Source organism: Eleutherodactylus coqui, chromosome 11 (assembly GCF_035609145.1).
Source record: "Eleutherodactylus coqui strain aEleCoq1 chromosome 11, aEleCoq1.hap1, whole genome shotgun sequence".
NCBI classification, from domain to species: Eukaryota; Metazoa; Chordata; class Amphibia; order Anura; family Eleutherodactylidae; genus Eleutherodactylus; species Eleutherodactylus coqui.
In genome coordinates this window covers 84,220,682-84,238,740 of record NC_089847.1, presented here as the reverse complement: position 1 = coordinate 84,238,740, position 18,059 = coordinate 84,220,682, and the positions used below count along the sequence as shown (strand labels likewise).

Below are 18,059 nucleotides of genomic sequence, written 5' to 3'. Positions count from 1 at the left end.
CACGTGCCATGCCTGGCCCACGTCTTTAATTTGGTGGTTCAGCGGTTTCTGAAAAGCTACCCACGCTTGTCAGACCTGCTCGTAAAGGCGCGCCGGCTCTGCGCACATTTCCGCAAGTCCCACACGGACGCTGCCACCCTGCGCACCCTGCAACATCACTTTAAGCTGCCAGTGCACCGACTGCTGTGCGACGTGCCCACACGGTGGAACTCTACGCTCCACATGTTGGCCAGGCTCTATGAACAACGGAGAGCTATAGTCGAATACCAACTCCAACATGGGCGGCGCAGTGGGAGTCAGCCTCCTCAATTCCTTTCAGAAGAGTGGGCCTGGTTGGCAGACATCTGCCATGTCCTTGGTAATTTTGAGGAGTCTACCCAGGTGGTGAGCGGCGATGCTACAATCATTAGCGTCACCATTCCTCTGCTATGCATCTTGAGAAATTCCCTGCAAACCATAAAGGCAGCTGCTTTGCGCTCGGAAACGGGGGCGGGGGAAGACAGTATGCCGCTGGATAGTCAGGGCACCCTCCTGTCTATTTCTCAGCGCGTACAGGAGGAGGAGGAGGAGCATGAGGAGGAGGGGGAAGAGACAGCTTGGCCCGCTGCTGACGGTACACCGGCTGATTGCCTGTCATCCTTTCAGCGTGTATGGCCTGAGGAGGAGGAGGAGGAGGAGGATCCTGAAAGTGATCTTCCTAGTGAAGACAGCCATGTGTTGCGTACAGGTACCCTGGCACACATGGCTGACTTCATGTTAGGATGCCTTTCTCGTGACCCTCGCGTTGCACGCATTCTGGCCACTACGGATTACTGGGTGTACACACTGCTCGATCCACGGTATAAGGAGAACCTGCCCACTCTCATTCCCGAAGAGGAAAGGGGTTCGAGAGTGTTGCTATACCACAGGACCCTTGCGGACAAGCTGATGGTAAAATTCCCAGCCGACAGCGCTAGTGGCAGAAGGCGCAGTTCCGAGGGCCATGTTGCAGGGGATGTGCGTAGATCGAGCAGCATGTACATCCCAGGCAGTGCAACAGTCTTTAAGGGCCTGGCCAGCTTTATGGCTCCCCACCAAGACTGTGTCACCGCTCCCCAGTCACGGCTGAGTCGGCGGGAGCACTGCAAAAGGATGGTGAGGGAGTACGTAGCGGATCGCACGACCATCCTTGGTGACGCCTCTGCCCCCTACAACTACTGGGTGTCGAAGCTGGACACGTGGCCTGAACTAGCCCTGTATGCCCTTGAGGTGCTTGCTTGTCCTGCGGCTAGCGTGTTGTCGGAGAGGGTGTTTAGTGCGGCTGGGGGAATCATCACAGATAAGCGTAGCCGCTTGTCAACCGACAGTGCCGACAGGCTAACACTCATCAAGATGAACAAAGGCTGGATTTCGCCAGACTTCTGTTCTCCACCAGCGGACAGCAGCGATACGTAAGCAATACGTAGGCTGCACCCGCGGATGGAAGCTACGTTCTCTCTCACCATCCAAAACGGGGACATTTCTGCTTCATCAATCTGTGTCTAATATTCCTCCTCCTCCTCCTCCTGCTCCTCCTCCTGAAACCTCACGTAATCACGCTGAACGGGCAATTTTTCTTAGGGCCACAAGGCTCACTCAAATAATTTTTCTGAACAATTTTTATAAGTTTCAATGCGCTTAAAAGCATTGGAACTTTAACTTGAACCAATTTTTCGTTACACTGGGCTGCCTCCAGGCCTAGTTACCACTTAAGCCACATTAACCAAAGCGATTAATGGGTTTCACCTGCCCTCTTGGCTGGCCATGGCCAATTTTTGGGATGTACATTAGTACTGTTGATACAGCAATTTTTGTGGGCCCTCGCCTACAGTGTAATCAAATTAATTTTTAGCCCACCTGCATTACAGCTGACGTTACCTCAGCTGTGTTGGGCAATGCAATGGGATATTTTTGTGTACCGCCGGTGGGTTCCAGGGAGCCACCCATGCTGTAGGTGCACACTGAGTTTTTAATACTTCTGTACACTTCTAAAGAACCCGTCTGACTGGGGCATGCAGTGTGGGCCGAAGCCCACCTGTATTACGCACGACATTACTACCTCAGCTGTGTTGGGCAATGCAATGGGATATTTCTATGTACCGCCGGTGGCTTCCTGGCACCCACCCAGGCAGTGGGTCCACAGGGAGTTAAACCTACATGTGTCCACTTGTAAAGAACCCCAGTCTGACTGGGGCATGCAGTGTGGGCCGAAGCCCACCTGCATTACGCACGACATTACTACCTCAGCTGTGTTGGGCAATGCAATGGGATATTTCTATGTACCGCCGGTGGCTTCCTGGCACCCACCCAGGCAGTGGGTCCACAGGGAGTTAAACCTACATGTGTCCACTTGTAAAGAACCCCAGTCTGACTGGGGCATGCAGTGTGGGCCGAAGCCCACCTGCATTAACCCTTTCCAGTCCACTGTGTGACCTGTGAAGACATTAGGGTTTAAGGCTGTACAGCTCCGTTGTTGGTAGACGTCCGTCGGGGTTCTCTTACTGTATATTGCCAGCCTCTCTGCTGTCGGAGCCTATCCTACGTGTCAGCTCATGCAGTACTGGCTTTAGCCAGCATATAGCGCCGTTGTATAACAGCAGAAAAAGAGTAAGCCCCCTAGGAAAACCATATACAAATTGGATTGGAAAGGGTTAAGCACAACATTACTACCTCAGCTGTGTTGGGCAATGCAATGGGATATTTCTATGTACCGCCGGTGGCTTCCTGGCACCCACCCATGCTGTAGGTGCACACGGAGTTTTTACTACATCTGTACACTTATAAAGAACCCCAGTCAGACTGGGGCATGCAGTGTGGGCCGAAGCCCACCTGCATTAAGCACGACATTACTACCTCAGCTGTGTTGGGCAATGCAATGGGATATTTCTGTGTACCGCCAGTGGGTTCCAGGGAGCCACCCATGCTGTGGGTCGACAGGGACTTCACAATAGGGAGTTGTACCTGCCTGTGTCTATGAATTAAAAAGCCCGGTCTGACTGGGGCATGCAGACACCTTGACAGAATGAATAGTGTGTGGCACATAGGTTCCCCATTGCTATGCCCACGTGTGCAGCTCCTGATGGCGGTGGCACAGGATTCTATTTCTCATTGCTTCTGTACAGCATTGTGGGCTATCGCTCCGCCACTTTTAAAGAGGGTCGCTGCCTAGCCGTGCCAACCTCTGCAGTGTGTGCCTGCGGTCCCTCGTCATGGCAGACGCAATTCTAAATAGACATGAGCGTGGTGTGGCATGAGGGCAGCTGAAGGCTGCGCAGGGACACTTTGGTGTGCGCTGTGGGGGGGAGGGGGGGCGGTTGGGCAGCATGTAACCCAGGAGAAGTGTCAGTGGAGTGTCATGCAGGCAGTGATTGTGCTTTGTTGGAGGTAGTGTGGTGCTTAGCAAAGGTATGCCATGCTAATGAGGGCTTTTCAGAAGTAAAAGTTGTTGGGAGGGGGGGGGCCCACTCTTGCCGGTATTGTGGCTTAATAGTGGGACCTGGGAACTTGAGATGCAGCCCAACATGTAGCCCCTCGCCTGCCCTATCCGTCACTGTGTCATTCCCATCACTTTCCTGAATTGCCCAGATTTTCACACATGAAAACCTTAGCGAGCATCGGCGAAATACAAAAATGTTCTGGTCGCCCATTGACTTCAATGGGGTTCGTTGTTCGAAACGAACCCTCGAGCATCACGGGAAGTTCGTTACGAATAACGAACACCCGAACATTTTGGTGTTCGCTCATCTCTAGTTATAACCTTCTGAAACTGTGTGCCAAGTTAAAGCGACTGTGGTGCTAATTTGGCTGCCAAGTAAAGACTATTATTGCTCACTACAACATGTGTTCCGTCTTTAAACCCAACTACACTTAAGGGTCACCCCAAGAGCATATAGATTTGTATAGCTCCCAACCAAACAGCATAGTTTGAGGTACGTTTGTCAGGGTTCATACTCAATCTCATACATATGTACCAAGAACAAAGTGCCCCAAAGTTGAGTGCCACATTGCTTTTAAGCATAAATCCCACACAAGGGTTGTATTCTTCAAATTTGATAATGCAGAGATGCAAGCAAATCTCTTCTGGGGTAGCTATAGTGGGATAAAGACGTTGCAGTCGTACCTGAGCTTTAGTGCCGAAGTAGGATCAATGACCCTTTTAGAAACTTAAAGGGGTTGTCCCGCACCGAAACGTTTTTTTTTTTTATTCAATAGGCCCCCCGTTCGGCGCGAGACAAACCCAATGCATGTGTTAAAAAAAACCAACCGTTTAGTACTTACCCAAATCCCCGCACTGCGGCGACTTCTTCCTTACCTTACTAAGATGGCCGCCGGGATCTTCACCCACGATGCACCGCGGGTCTTCTCCCATGGTGCACCGTGGGCTCTGTGCAGTCCATTGCCGATTCCAACCTCCTGATTGGCTGGAATCGGCACACGTGACGGGGTGGAGCTACGAGGACCAGCTCTCCGGCACGAGCGGCCCCATTCACCAGGGAGAAGACCGGACTGCGCAAGCGCGTCTAATCGGGCGATTAGATGCAGAAATTAGACGGCACCATGGAGACGAGGACGCCAGCAACAGAGCAGGTAAGTGAATAACTTCTGTATGGCTCATAATTAATGCACGATGTACATTACAAAGTGCATTAATATGGCCATACAGAAGTGTATAACCCCACTTGCTTTTGCGGGACAACCCCTTTAAGGGCGAGCACCCACTGGCGTTTGCGTTTTCCGCGGGAAAAAAACGCCGCGTTTTCGCGGCGTTTTTCGCGCCGTTTTTCGCGCCGTTTTCGCGGCGTTTTTCGCGGCGTTTTCGCGGCTTTTCCATTAATTTCCATGGAGAAAAATAAGGACACATATGCAACTGACAGTTCCTATGTTAAAAACGCAAACGCAATGCAAAAAAAACGCCAGTGGACAGGAACACATGTTATCTCTATGCCTGTGCAGGAAAAACGCAAAACGCAAAACGCAAAACGCAGGTAAAAAAACGCCAGTGGGTGCTCGCCCTTAGGCAGAAGGAGTTAGGAGGCCCTGATACAGATTTTGCTCCAGAGCCCATCCTATTATGCAGCTAGCTTAGGCTAGTGTACAGCATAGGTTAATAGTAGAATGTGATAAAGAAATGAAAAATGCACTAGCCGATCTAGTAATGAATTTAGCCCACGTTAAACCAGCAAATGCTCTTATTATGTGGGTTTGCATTGGACTATATTACTGTTTAATCATCAAATAGACAGTGACATTTATGTCTTTTTGCATCCAGGGTTTCCTTTTGCATTATCTGTATTATGGTGATAAAACACGTTTAGGATGATAACATTTCACATCAAGGTATTCTTTTTGCCTGAAGAGAAACAATGCACATTCATTTAAACATATTTTCTTTGATGTGCAAAGAGCAAGCAGAGCAGAATGCAGCTGGGCTCTTTGTAGAGAAGGCCTCATTTGCGTGTGTTCTTTCTCTTAGGCGGCAAAAAGCTTCTATAAAGTGATGTGTTCGCGTAAATCCAGGATAACAGTTTTGCCTATTGCCAGATCCATCTTTATTACTTAAAATGATTAGCAGCATTTCTTTCTTCTGTTTGCGCCAGCAGTGCTTCTTGTATGAACTTCAGTGGGTCATGATGATGGTGTTTCCATTGTTACATGGAATTCAGCTCCTTCGAATATTGAAATACTATATATAAGCTAGGATTAAAAAACGAGTTTCTTATTAATTTGTTTACATCTAATTTCCTCAAAAACTTTTGCAGTTAATTTGTAGAATCCGGGCAGCTGAGATATATGGAGATTATTGACAGGGCATTTAGGGTTTTCCCATATATTTGGTTGCAGAAGTGCAGCAAAACAGTTTGTGGGCCTGAATGCAAAAGTTCAGTATACCCCTCAGCATAACTTTGCTTTATATCATTGGGTCTGTTGAAAAGTCCCATCAATGCAAAACTAGCAGATGGAGACATTGCTAGAATCTTTAAAGATTAGGCAGAGGCTAAATGTAGGGGCCCCAATGCAAAATCTGTAAAATGGCCCCCAAACCATCCATGTGCCATGTATATTACTGGTGTTTTCTTAAATGATAGAGGTGCCTTTGGGCCTCCTAAGGCTTCAGGGCCCTGTAGCTACAGCTACATGTGGGACAAATGGTATAATTTGGATAGCTGCAGTTATACCAGAATTTGATTACTCACTTTAAGGGCTTATGCACACGAGCGTATATCGGCCAGCCGTAAAAACGGATGGTCGATATACGCTACCATGTAATGTACGGGGCAGCGTATATGCCATCAGGCTATCTTCCCCTTCCCTCGCTGCCTCTCTGTAAGGGGAGGAGGCGGGATGGGCGGGAGATAGTGTGCTGAGCTCCCATCTCTGTCCGCCCCTTGCCGTTGTTTACAATGTGAGGGGTGGGGCTTAGGACCCCTGGAGAGATACTTACCCTTCTGCGGACAGCAGGATCCAGCGCTGCAACCCGCTGCTGTCCCCGCATTTGTGGTTACACATGATGTCAAAAGAAATCACATGACCGTTACAGCCAATAAGATACTGCAGCATCACGTTCTTGAACTCCTGGAATCATGGCGCTTAGCATGTGATTGCCAATGCTAGGAGAGTGGGCGGTAATGCTGGACCCTCTCATTGGCTGCAATGGTCACCTGACTTCCATTGACATCATATGTCACAGCAATCTACGCAGTGCTGGATCCCAGCGGCTGTGGAGGGGTAAGTATTTCTGTTTATTATTTTATCGCAGGCGGTTCTATTCATAAGGGGTTGTCCAGTAACAGGACAACCCCTATAAAGGAAATCTGTCATGTCCCCACAGAACCATAAACTAAATTACGATGCTGTGGGGACATTACAGGTTCCCTTTAAGGTTGTAGAGAGCCATAATGCATTCACGCACATGAGCCCAAACATACAAAGAATTGTTTCAATCACAAGAAAATGTATTTTTCTTAGCAGTAGTAACAGTATTACTCAATTACTTTTGCTGGTGGCAGCCTCTACAGTGTCCCAGTAAGTCACTTCACAACTAGACCGTGTATCAACATGAGGATATAACTATTTTGATTTGCAGCATACAAGTATCATTATACCAGCATACACTCACCAAGAATAGAGAAAGATTACAAAAAACGGAGCAGAGACAGTGAATTGTAGCCATCGCCAATCCCGCATGCCGTATGCTAAACCTGCCAAGACAAGCTGTCCAACGGTGTATGAATATCCTGCCAGGGTCCCAGTGATGGTGCGAACTTTGGTTGGAACCCATTCTACAACTGTTAAGACAAAATATTAGAAGAAAAATATAAATGACATAAGGAATAAAATGGGGCCCATTTATCAGCGTATATTCAACAACTGTGTATATGAATGTGCTGCAATACGTAGGCAGGGCTTCAGAGTTGTGCCGCATCTTGTAGTCTATGCCAAATTTTTCGGTATGGATCCTGTTAACAAAGTTGGCGCATGTTGTGTGGGGGAGAGATACAGATCATCCACACTGTATACGGTATACTTAAGCATATATTCTAAAATGCAGTATTATAGGCTCATTCGCCTTTTTCCACAACTTAAAATTATAATATTAAAATATTACAAATGACTCAAAGTTGGTAATACTGATTTTTATTTCATGATGCTTGTTTCTATAGAACAGCTGCAAAGCTATAGCGGCAGACCAATAATGGGAGAACTTTATGCTTTCCATTGATTTTATATACATATTTCATGAAGGGGTAGGCAAAGCAAACAGCAATCCTCTCCTGGTGGGTGAGGTGTTACCAGTACAGGTTTATGTTACTAGTTGAATGTCTGCGGAACCCTTCGGAGGTGGTATACCAGCCAACATTGTTGGGGAAGGTTGCACTCGGCTCCAGTAATTTTCATTTCTTTTCAAGAAGTTATTTAGTTTTTTTGGCATTTTCTGATGGCTGATTCATACAAACAACATGCAGCTGTGAAATTTTGTTTCACTTCGGGTGCTCCTGGTGTGTTCTAGTTGTTATGCTACAAAGAGTCTCTATGGAAGCTGCTATGAATAAACCACAATTTTACAAATTGCTCTCCTATTTCAAACAAGGTGAAATGTCAATTATTGATCAACCTCGTTCCAGATGTCCTGTGGCAAATAGGTGATCGGTTCTTTCATCATGACAGCAAACCTGCTGACACAGTGTTAAGTAACGTTCGGAAAAAAAACAGCATGACACCCTTGCCTCACCCTCCATATTCATCCGATCTCACTCCATGTGATTTTTTTTTAATTTCCTCAAGTTAAAATGAGACTTCAAAGAAAAAAAGTTTTGCTGATATTGAAAAACTACATTGAAGAACCCATTGAAAAAAAAGATCACTGGAGCCAAATGCAACTTTCCCCAACAACGATGGTGGGTATACCGCCTCGGAAGGGTTCCGTAGATATACACCTAGCAGCGGAAGCCTCTACTAACAACATCCGACCACCAGAAGAAGATTCCTGTTGCTTTTAGGTACTCCCTCGTATATATTCACTGACATATTATTGTTCAACTTGAATGGTGTGTTTCCCTACGTCATTATTGTAGAGAACCTATGCTATCTGGGTTGCTCAGAAGTCAGTAGAAGAGAATTGGCTACACAAACAGCGTAAGGTGCCCGAATGAATGGTGTGCCAAATGTTCATTTGGTGCTTGCCCTATTTATCTATCTATCTATCTATCTGATCCCCTGTGCGGGTAGAGTCGGGGATCACATGACATTGGGCTGATCACTGTATTCAGGAATCTGCTGAGCTGGTGATGTAGTAGAGCTGTGTGTGTGATGTGTGGGGATCATAATGGATGTACCATGTAGCACAGCTGTGTGGTGCATTGCGCCACCAAAAACACTGGTACTATAATTTCCTAATAATTACTAGTATCACATTATGCAGGACAGCTCTCCAATGTTGGAGGCTGTTCTGCATATGTATGTTACAGTATGCAGAACAATCTCTGACATCGAAGAGCTGTCCTGCATAATGTTAGAAACATGCGCTGTACACATTGTTGCAGTTATAGAATGCCTTTGTATAGCACTGTACAACACAGATAGATAGATAGATAGATAGATAGGCCGCCTGCACACGAGCGTTCCGGATTCCACTAGCGGATTTTCACGCGCGTATGGTACCTAAATGTGCTTGCGGATAGGTGCGGATGCGTGAAAAATCACGCGCGGATATACGCGGATGTGTTGCGGAAAAAAACGCGCAGAAAAACCAGCAGACACCCCTTATTGTAAACCCAACCCCTAGAGAACTGCCCATTGCTTGGAAAACAGCTTAAAAACCAACATCCAGACTCCGTTTTGTCCCTCTTGCTTGTGCGAGCACCGTTAAATTATTCTGGCAACATGCTTTCACCCGGTGAGCGGATGTCTTTGTGGGCATGGTTGATCCATGTAACTTTTTTCAGGCGCTTCTCCAGCGTGACTTTATTTCAGTCACTGCAAAAAAATTCACAAGAGGAATTCATTACTACAGATTTTGCATTCTTACATCCTGCATTGGCAAGAAATACTACCTATCTCCCTCTACAAATTTGCCTGTGAAGCTCTGTGCTGTGTGTTGGGACGCCTCCTACCATGCCTACTTCCTGTAGTCATAGCAACCAGTGACTCCATCTGCAGCTGCACTGCGGATGTACTGCGTGAAAAAACGCACCCATTCACTTGTATTGGAGGCTTCACGCGCAGAATCTGACCCAAATTAGAACAGGTCGCAGATTTTTTCACGCGCATGAAAAAACGCGATACAAATCCGTCCGTCTGGGGACAACTGCGGATCCTCATAGGAGTATATTGGCTGCGGTCTGGGGCGGATTATGTGCCTAAAATAACGCGCTGGAAATTCCGTTCGTGTGCAGGCACCCATAGATAGATAGATAGATTTAGAGAAATTAGAAAAGTCTTAGGCCGCCTGCAGACGAGCGGAAATCCCGCCGCGGGATTTCCTGCGGGATTTCCGCCGCTGAAAGTCTGCATAGGAGTGCATTACAATACGCACTCCTATGCAGACGGCCGCGGTTTGGCCGCGCGAAATCTCGCGCGGCAAACAAACCGCGGCATGTTCTAATTTTGTGCGGAGCACGCACTCACCTGGCCGCCGGCTCCGGTCTGCGCATGCGCCGGCTGCGCGGCAGCCGGCACATCAAAGAGCCGGGGCCGCCAGGCGCGGGTGAGTACGCGCTCGCCCCTGCAGGCTCTGGGGTCGGATCGCGCGGCGAGATTTCTCGCTGCCGGATCCGACCCGCTCGTCTGCAGGCGGCCTTATTCTATAAATGTATGTTATATTAATATACATATATTTACAGGGTTATTACAAATGATTTTCCCAATATGAACCCCTCAGAATTCCCTGGTAATTTAAAAAATTGCTAATACAATTATCATGGCAGGTCATTTTATGTGTATTTGTGTTGAGTAATTCCAAGGAATCAACAATGCGCTTTCCCAAGAGCTGGGGAGTTTTGCGGGTGGCAGGGATATTGCATTGGAAAGGGTAATCATTGAAACATTGGTTCAATAAAGACCAAATAAATATGTTATAAATAGTGTTTATGCTCCTGGTGTGTTCAAAACTTACTTCAGTTCCCTGGAAGTCAGATTAGAAGCGTAAACTCAACTACAATTAGAAGTACACCACAGAGAATACATTATTGTTCAATATTGACATTGATAAGCAAAGTCAACATCAGACATAAAGAATAGCTGTGTAGTCTAATACGAGTGGTGTCATTGATACTGGTGTACAGATAAACAAGTGCAATGCAATCAATGAGTCAACCCAGTAGTGGCTAGAACATATAAGAAAGCAAAGGGTGTATTCAAGTATCTTTACACGGAGCAACTAGCGTTCAGTCACTTCGAAAAGTTATTAACACGTATGAACAACAGTCGTTCATTTGCTTTTACACAAGTGATGGTTGTTCATTAGTCACTTGCCAATATATATTGTTCACAGAAGCGATCTCCCAAAAAATTATTTTGCAAGTCATTGAAATAGAAACAACTATGACTTTACACCAGGCGACTTTTGATCAACGAGCAACTATTTTTTGGTAAGCTAAAAGAAAACATGGCTATGTTTACAGTGAACAACTATCATTTGAATTCACTCTTTTGAGCAATTATTCGTCCAATAGTCATCCTGTGTAAGGGTATCTCAAGCTGATATTAAGAAATAATATCTATATACCATATATTCCGGCAGATAAGGCGACTAGGCGTATAAGACGACCCCCCAACTGTCGCCTTATACGCCGGGAATACGGTGTAGGAAAAAAAAACTGTACTCACCTCCCGCGGCGTTCTGCAGCGCTGCTGCAGGCTGTCGCTCCCTCCTCGTTGCCGACAGAGCATTGCTTTCTGGATACGGGGCTTTAAATCCCCGCCTCCAGAAAGCTAATGCTGTGATTGGCTAACTCAGGCAGCATCAGCCAATGAAAGCTGGCACTGAGTTAGCCAATCACAGCATTAGCTTTCTAGAGGAGGGGATTTCAAGCCCCGCATCCAGAAAGCAATGCTCTGTCGGCAACGAGGAGGGAGCGACAGCCTACAGCAGCACCGCAGAACGCCGTGGGAGGTGAGTACTGCTTTTTTTTTTGGACACTGTATACCCGGCGTATAAGATGACCCCCCAACTGCAGAGCTGATTTTTCGGAGTTAAAAGGTCGTCTTATACGCCAGAATATACGGTAAGTTAAAATCATAACACAAATGATATAAGGGTCAAGAGGGATATGGTTTCTCCTTAGGGAGAGCACCTAGTACGTGTGAGAAGACTTATAAGGCCATTCATGCTCCTCACGAAAATATCTGCACATATAGGATGGAACAATGCCTCTCCTGAACCACCTATTAGAAAGTAGCATTCCTACAAGTCAGTGTCAGACCTATTAACAAGCCTCGTAACAACAACTGGAAATATAAGCCAAAGCCAGAGTCTTCTTCAGGAGTAAAAGATAACCATGTACAGAAGACTGTTTCGGATGTTTTTCCCTTCATCAGTGTGCAATTGGTTGCCAGCAGGCTGGCTATCTGTGAGGCCTATAAAATGGGTCAGAAGGGGTAACATTTCTCCTTAGGGAGAGCCCCTAGTAGGTGGGGAGAGACTTATATGGCCATGCATGGTTTTCTGGGAAATGCAAATGCAAAATCTGTAACAGCTCCCATAACTAAAATGTTTCTTTCATGTTACTGGTCTCCTGGGGGAGGGAGACCTTATGGTCCCCCAAAGATTTCAGGCCCCAGTGTGACTGCATACTCTGCCCCTATTATAGTTCTTGCCCTGACCGGAGGATTGCTTTAACTTAGATGACAACTGTGAATTCTGTAAAATGAATCATTTGCCTCCTTGATCACTTCATGCATTACAAAGGAATAGCCAAATGGCAGAGATGTAGCATTTTTCGTTAAACCCCAGGTCATTTATTCCTTGTTATTTTCATTAATAGTTTTTTTTAAGCACTGCGGAATACGTTGGCGCTATACAAATAAAGATTATTATTATTTTATTCCGCGATATCAAAAGCCATGATGTAGGAAACAGGACCTGGACATCTATTTAACACGTCTGTGCAGGCTTCTCAGTAAAAATAAGGTCACTACTTGATTTCTCTAGGGTGGCAAATGCAGAAAAAATGGTTAAATGGATCATTCCCTATTATTTCAGATATCTGTTTGTTTGATGAGCCTGAATTCTGGGAAATGTTCATTCAACGCTACAGATTTCCAGTGCTAGTGTCCAAGACTGCTTCAGGGAAACCACGACTGCATTAAACATTCGCCTCTTTATTTCTCTTTTCTTTGCAAAGTCCCAGAGGCATGGTGACACTGATAGAGTCTGTTACTGCAATTCTTTCTCTTGGTTAAAATAATCCCTGCTCATAAAATGAACATGCCTCGTATTTACTGTCTGTACTACGACTGATCACTTTTCAGCAGTCAATTTGGTAAAGAATGAATTCAAAGAAATATATATTTTATTGCCTTGGGCAATAAAAATTCCAAGTCCTTTCTTGGTCACACTCTTCCATAGTAGGGTCAATCTTTGGAGCATATCATCCACCCAATGTACTAGAAAGGGCAGTCAATGCCTTCTCTGAGAGAAAAGGAAGGATGATTTTGGTATTACACAAAATATGGTAAGGCCTGTATGCAAGGAATGCAAATATTGAAAAAGAGGAAACTAACTGAATAGGATTTTCAATTTTCCAAGACTGTACAGTGTGAAAATCAGTACCGGATTAAGGTCCCTTTACATGGGGCAACTATTAGGAGCAATGGCACCAGACAGCCGTCCCAGCGACTATCATTCATGTGCTTTAGACAGGACCAATAGTTGTTCTGTGAATGAAGGCGGAGGTGGGCGGGGATCATTCCACCCATCCACATCCATTCACAATAAAGAGGCAGTCACTCAAAGATCGAGCAACTTCTGTTTACATGGCTTGACAGTCACTTGGTTTTTAGGTGAGCTAAAAAACAAGTGATTCCGAGAGATGAGCGATTTGTTTCCAGTGATAAATTGCGCAATAATTGCCTGCATAAAGTTATCTTTAACTATCTGAGAGGGCCCAAAGACCCTTTGGCCATATGAGAAGGCATCAGTCTTATAAATGGTATAGTAGTTGAGGGACTTGTTACAGAATTTGCATTGCAGCCCATGGGCAGCCTAGGACCTATTTCTTTACTGTTACTATAAATACTGGTCCTATTGATTTTATTTGATGAAAATATCAGCATGCAAGAGTAAATATAGTAAATAAAATGCCAAATAATGCACATATATATGCAAATGAGTAGAAACATAATGCAAGAATAACGCAAAGTAGGCAGTTGACTAGGGCGCCAATGAAGGGGGCGGTACAGTTTATGGATTAAAAAAACAAACAATGCTCTGCTTTTTGGGGGGGCAACTAAGTGGTTTCTGTGGCCAAACTGCTCCTAATAATATGGATGTTGGGGTATGATGAGCACTTCTCTTTAGTGCATTAGTGAAGGAACAACATTTGCCATACAGGAATAGAATTTCACTGTCTAGCAACTACTTACTGTGAGCAATCAGTGGCAGCTTGTATAGGGAGGGCACCTGAATCAATGATTTTCTATCAGATAGCAGTCATGATGAACTTCAGTAGGCAAACATGGGGATGCACCATGAGAGCCAGTTCTGCCCTTGCCCAATGTAACCGATCCCTACAAACTCACAACCAGATGCTCTTATTGCCATCATATTTAAGTCAACTGTTACAAGGAGAAAAAATGTATTTCATTAATTCTACACCTTACTTAATGCTGTAGTGTTGAGTCCTATTCCAGACAGAGCGATTCCTCCAAGGAACCGGAACACGCAGTAGGAGAGGTAATTTGGAGAAAAAGCTGTGCAGATTCCACTGATCGTCATTTGTAAGTAAGACCAAATCAGTAATGACCTTCGTCCATACCTAGGAAAATTTGGGATTTTGTATGATTGTAGTGCTACATTTCCAGAACAGGACAATACAACAAAGTATACATGGAAATGATTTCAACCACAGCATTTCTCACTTGTCTGAAAGTCCTCCGAGGATGATGGCTCCTACCAGGACACCAGCCATGTATAGCGATTGAGCCAGCTGTCTTCTGTTTTTGTTTCCACATACCAAATCCCACTATAAGAATAATTCAACACATTAACTTTTCTATTTTTTAAAATATACAATGATACAAGATATGAAATAAATCACAAAAACTATGCTAAAACTCATCAAACCCCCCCCCCCCCACTCCTTTATTCTAAAATGTGGACATATAGGGAAATCTCTTTGAGACAACTACTCAAATATGCACTAAAATTGGTCTTCTCGGAGGATGAGTTTCTCAAGGATTATGGCCAGCATACATTATATAATGAGTGAAACTGAAGATCTATTAGTTTAAATCTGGTCTGGATAAGGGGTGGTCCTCTTAAATAGGTGGTGTTTTGGAGAGGTTACACTATATATTTTTGTACATTTCTTCAAATAAGCAACCAGTTTTCAATAGCAGTGCTTCTAGTAGACGATATTGACATGTAACTTGTCAAATGGTGCCTGTCACTAGGTTAGGGCAGCTATACGATGTCCAATCAAAGGTGAACTAATGTATATATAACGAAATGTAATGTGCCATAGATGCCAATGTATGGAAGCATGAGCCTTCATGTAGAGAGTGCTCACAGCAAAGGAATCTTCCAACCTATATTGGAATATACCTATACCAATGCTATATTCTAGGCCCTGTCAGCCAGATTTAACAATAATGAGCATAATCTATAGACTCTATGGAAGACATCGTTTAATAAATAATTTCCTTAAAGGCAAACCTGTATTTTATTAAGGCCCCATGCACACGGCCGTATTTGCATTGCAAGATCTGGAGCGGGCGTCCACCTCCGGATTCCGCAGCAAATACTACTCATATCATGCTATGGAAAATCACTTTTCATTGTCCACGAGCGGAAATCAATTGCGATTTTCTGCTTGTGGAGGAAAAAATTTCAGCATGTTCTATTTGAGTGCGATTACCGTGCGGACAACATCCATTGAAGTCAATGGAAGCTGTCCGATCCGCAGCTCCTCCACAGCTGTCACTTCAGGCAGGCCCCAGAATCCGTGTCATCGCCTAGCAACAGTATGGCGTTATCTGTACTACGCATGTGTGGCCGGCACATCCGCAACACAGATAAGAAGACAGCGGATGGGTACGCATGGGTCACCAGCTGGACCCCAGGTCTGATTCCGCTGTAGAATCCCACATGCAGAATCCGACCCAGCCATGAGCATTCGGCCAAAATGCTATAGGGATTTCTCTCAAATACTATGCAGGATTAAGGCGTCAACCATAGCTTTTTAGCACTTTGATAAACTATTATTTTTTTTATTTAGCCCTAAGCACATTTGCTGCATTGCACAGATAGGAGCTTTAGGTACAAAGTCATTTATTCCAATTTTTGTATAGCTGTTAGAGGCTTATCATAGATAAGATAAGCTTATGCCTCTGTAGAGTAGGGAGTGAAATCCTCCAATCTTGTTTCCTTCATGTCCTATTGACAACCAGAGCTGGTATTTATTGAGGGATTTTGGCAAAGTCTTTGTTCCATCAAAGTAAAATGATAATTATGTTAATTATAAAAACACCCGATTTCTAGTTTCCTGATTGCATCACACTATAAGCGGTACAAAAGTGTTATACTTCTCTGAGTGTTCAAAATATTTATTGTTATTTCCTTTCTTCCACACAGCTGGTTGGAAGAATAATTTTTTCCAAGCCCAAGTAGACTAGAGCAACCATGATTTTTGGTATTTGGGCTATCGATTAGAAATGAGCAAGCATGCTGGGATACAGCAGTTACTCAAGTGAGCATCGGTCTTCTCGAGTAACTGCTTACTGGTCCGATCGTGCTCGGGGGGGACAGCGTGGAGTAGTGGGGGGGGGAGTGAGAGAGATCTCTCTCTCCCCCCTGCTACCCCCCGCTGCTCACCCCTGCCCCCCCCCCCCCACCGAGCACGCTCGGACCACTAAACAGTTACTCGAGAAGAGCGATGCTCACTCCAGTAACTGCTGTATCCAAGCGTTCTCGCTCATCTCTACTATCGATGTACAGTAAGTGTGAGGAGTTTGTGCACATATTCCAATATTCTGTATTGATTCAAAGTGCTCATAGTGAATTGATACTCAGAGTTCATATTACATATTGACTTACCTGAGTGATGATAGTTGAAGTGTAATCTTCCCTATCATATTCCCAACCCATTGTACAGGATCTTGTTGCTGCATCTGTACTATTATGGGCTGTTACATTGTAACCTGCTGGCCTCCACTGTATTTCAACAAACTCCAGGCATGGCTGTGGTCTGCCATCGTTATCCAGTGGGCTAAACAAGCTCACCCAACCCTCCTTGCTACTGTTCAGTATTTCTGTATCATTTATTTTGCACCAGTGGTTTGGGATTGCTGCAGTGAAATTCTGTAGAAGGTTATGACTTGCCATCAGTAATATAGGAATACACAGCAGGGCAACCTGTGTGATCTGAAACCGTCCCATTCCTCCAGTTCTGTCCAACAGATCAGCGAACCCCATGATGGATAACTCAAGTTGACCTTTCTATGCACAACAGCCAAATATGGAAGTAGATTGTGTTCCTAAAGTAGATAAGTTATTTGCTTTGGAAATTTAAATTCAATAATAACTTTCCACAACACAACATAGAACAATTCCACAAAAAATTTCTGTGTTCTGTATTCGGTTTTGTGAACGACTCATGCCAACATTTCCAAAGGCATTCTTAAACAGGATTATAATACAATCCCCTGTTCTTGCTCGGAATTATGTTCTTTAGTCTTTCAGTCTTGAAAACCCTTGTGAAAACCTTAGATAATTACTGCTGGTTCATTAATAATCCTTGTGTTTCCTTTAGATTTTGATGATGGTGTTTTAATGGAAAAATCCACAATTTAAGTTTTGACATCAGTTTATAGATCTTTTCCGATTCACCTTTTCTGATTCCTAGAAAAGCAAGCATCTCTATTAACTTCAAATAAAGGGATGCAACCCTAACGTTCTTCTATGTAAAATAATATATCTTCCTTCACATAATAACTATTTAACATTTCTGAACACATCTTAACACCTTAGGGCCCTTTTATATGGAAGTATTAGCATTCCAAAAAAATCGCTGGATGTTCGAAAGTTTAACAATAATCATTCAGTGTGCGCGTAAGCGCAGCCGGCGATAAAAATCATCGTTGAGTCATTTGCTAATCATTCGGTTAAAAATACTGATTGTTCAGTCGTTCTCATTTGCTGGTACAGTGAATGTGAACAACTGGACGATTTATCTGCCTGTATAAACAGGCTGCAGGAGCAAACAACGAACTCTGACACTCTATGCTGAGTCGCTCTTGCGAACAATAAATTGCTCTGTTTAAAAGTACCCTTACTAATATGAACTATGATATGATGTCATAAAATGAACATAAGATTGAACAGT

At 44.6% G+C, this 18,059-nt stretch overlaps 1 protein-coding gene across 1 annotated transcript in view; it reads right to left on the bottom strand.

Moving 5' to 3' along the window:
• LOC136582767 (solute carrier family 22 member 6-A-like) overlaps positions 1-17,149 on the bottom strand; it is a 35,722-nt gene extending 18,573 nt beyond the window's left edge. Inside the window, exons 1-4 of the mRNA XM_066584007.1 lie at positions 16,772-17,149; positions 14,596-14,699; positions 14,338-14,492; positions 7,136-7,304 (exon numbers count right to left, since the gene is read on the bottom strand). Coding sequence (XP_066440104.1) covers positions 7,136-7,304; positions 14,338-14,492; positions 14,596-14,699; positions 16,772-17,149 — 806 coding nt within the window. The remainder of the gene's footprint in view (positions 1-7,135; positions 7,305-14,337; positions 14,493-14,595; positions 14,700-16,771) is intronic.
• Between the last annotated feature and the right edge of the window lie 910 nt (positions 17,150-18,059).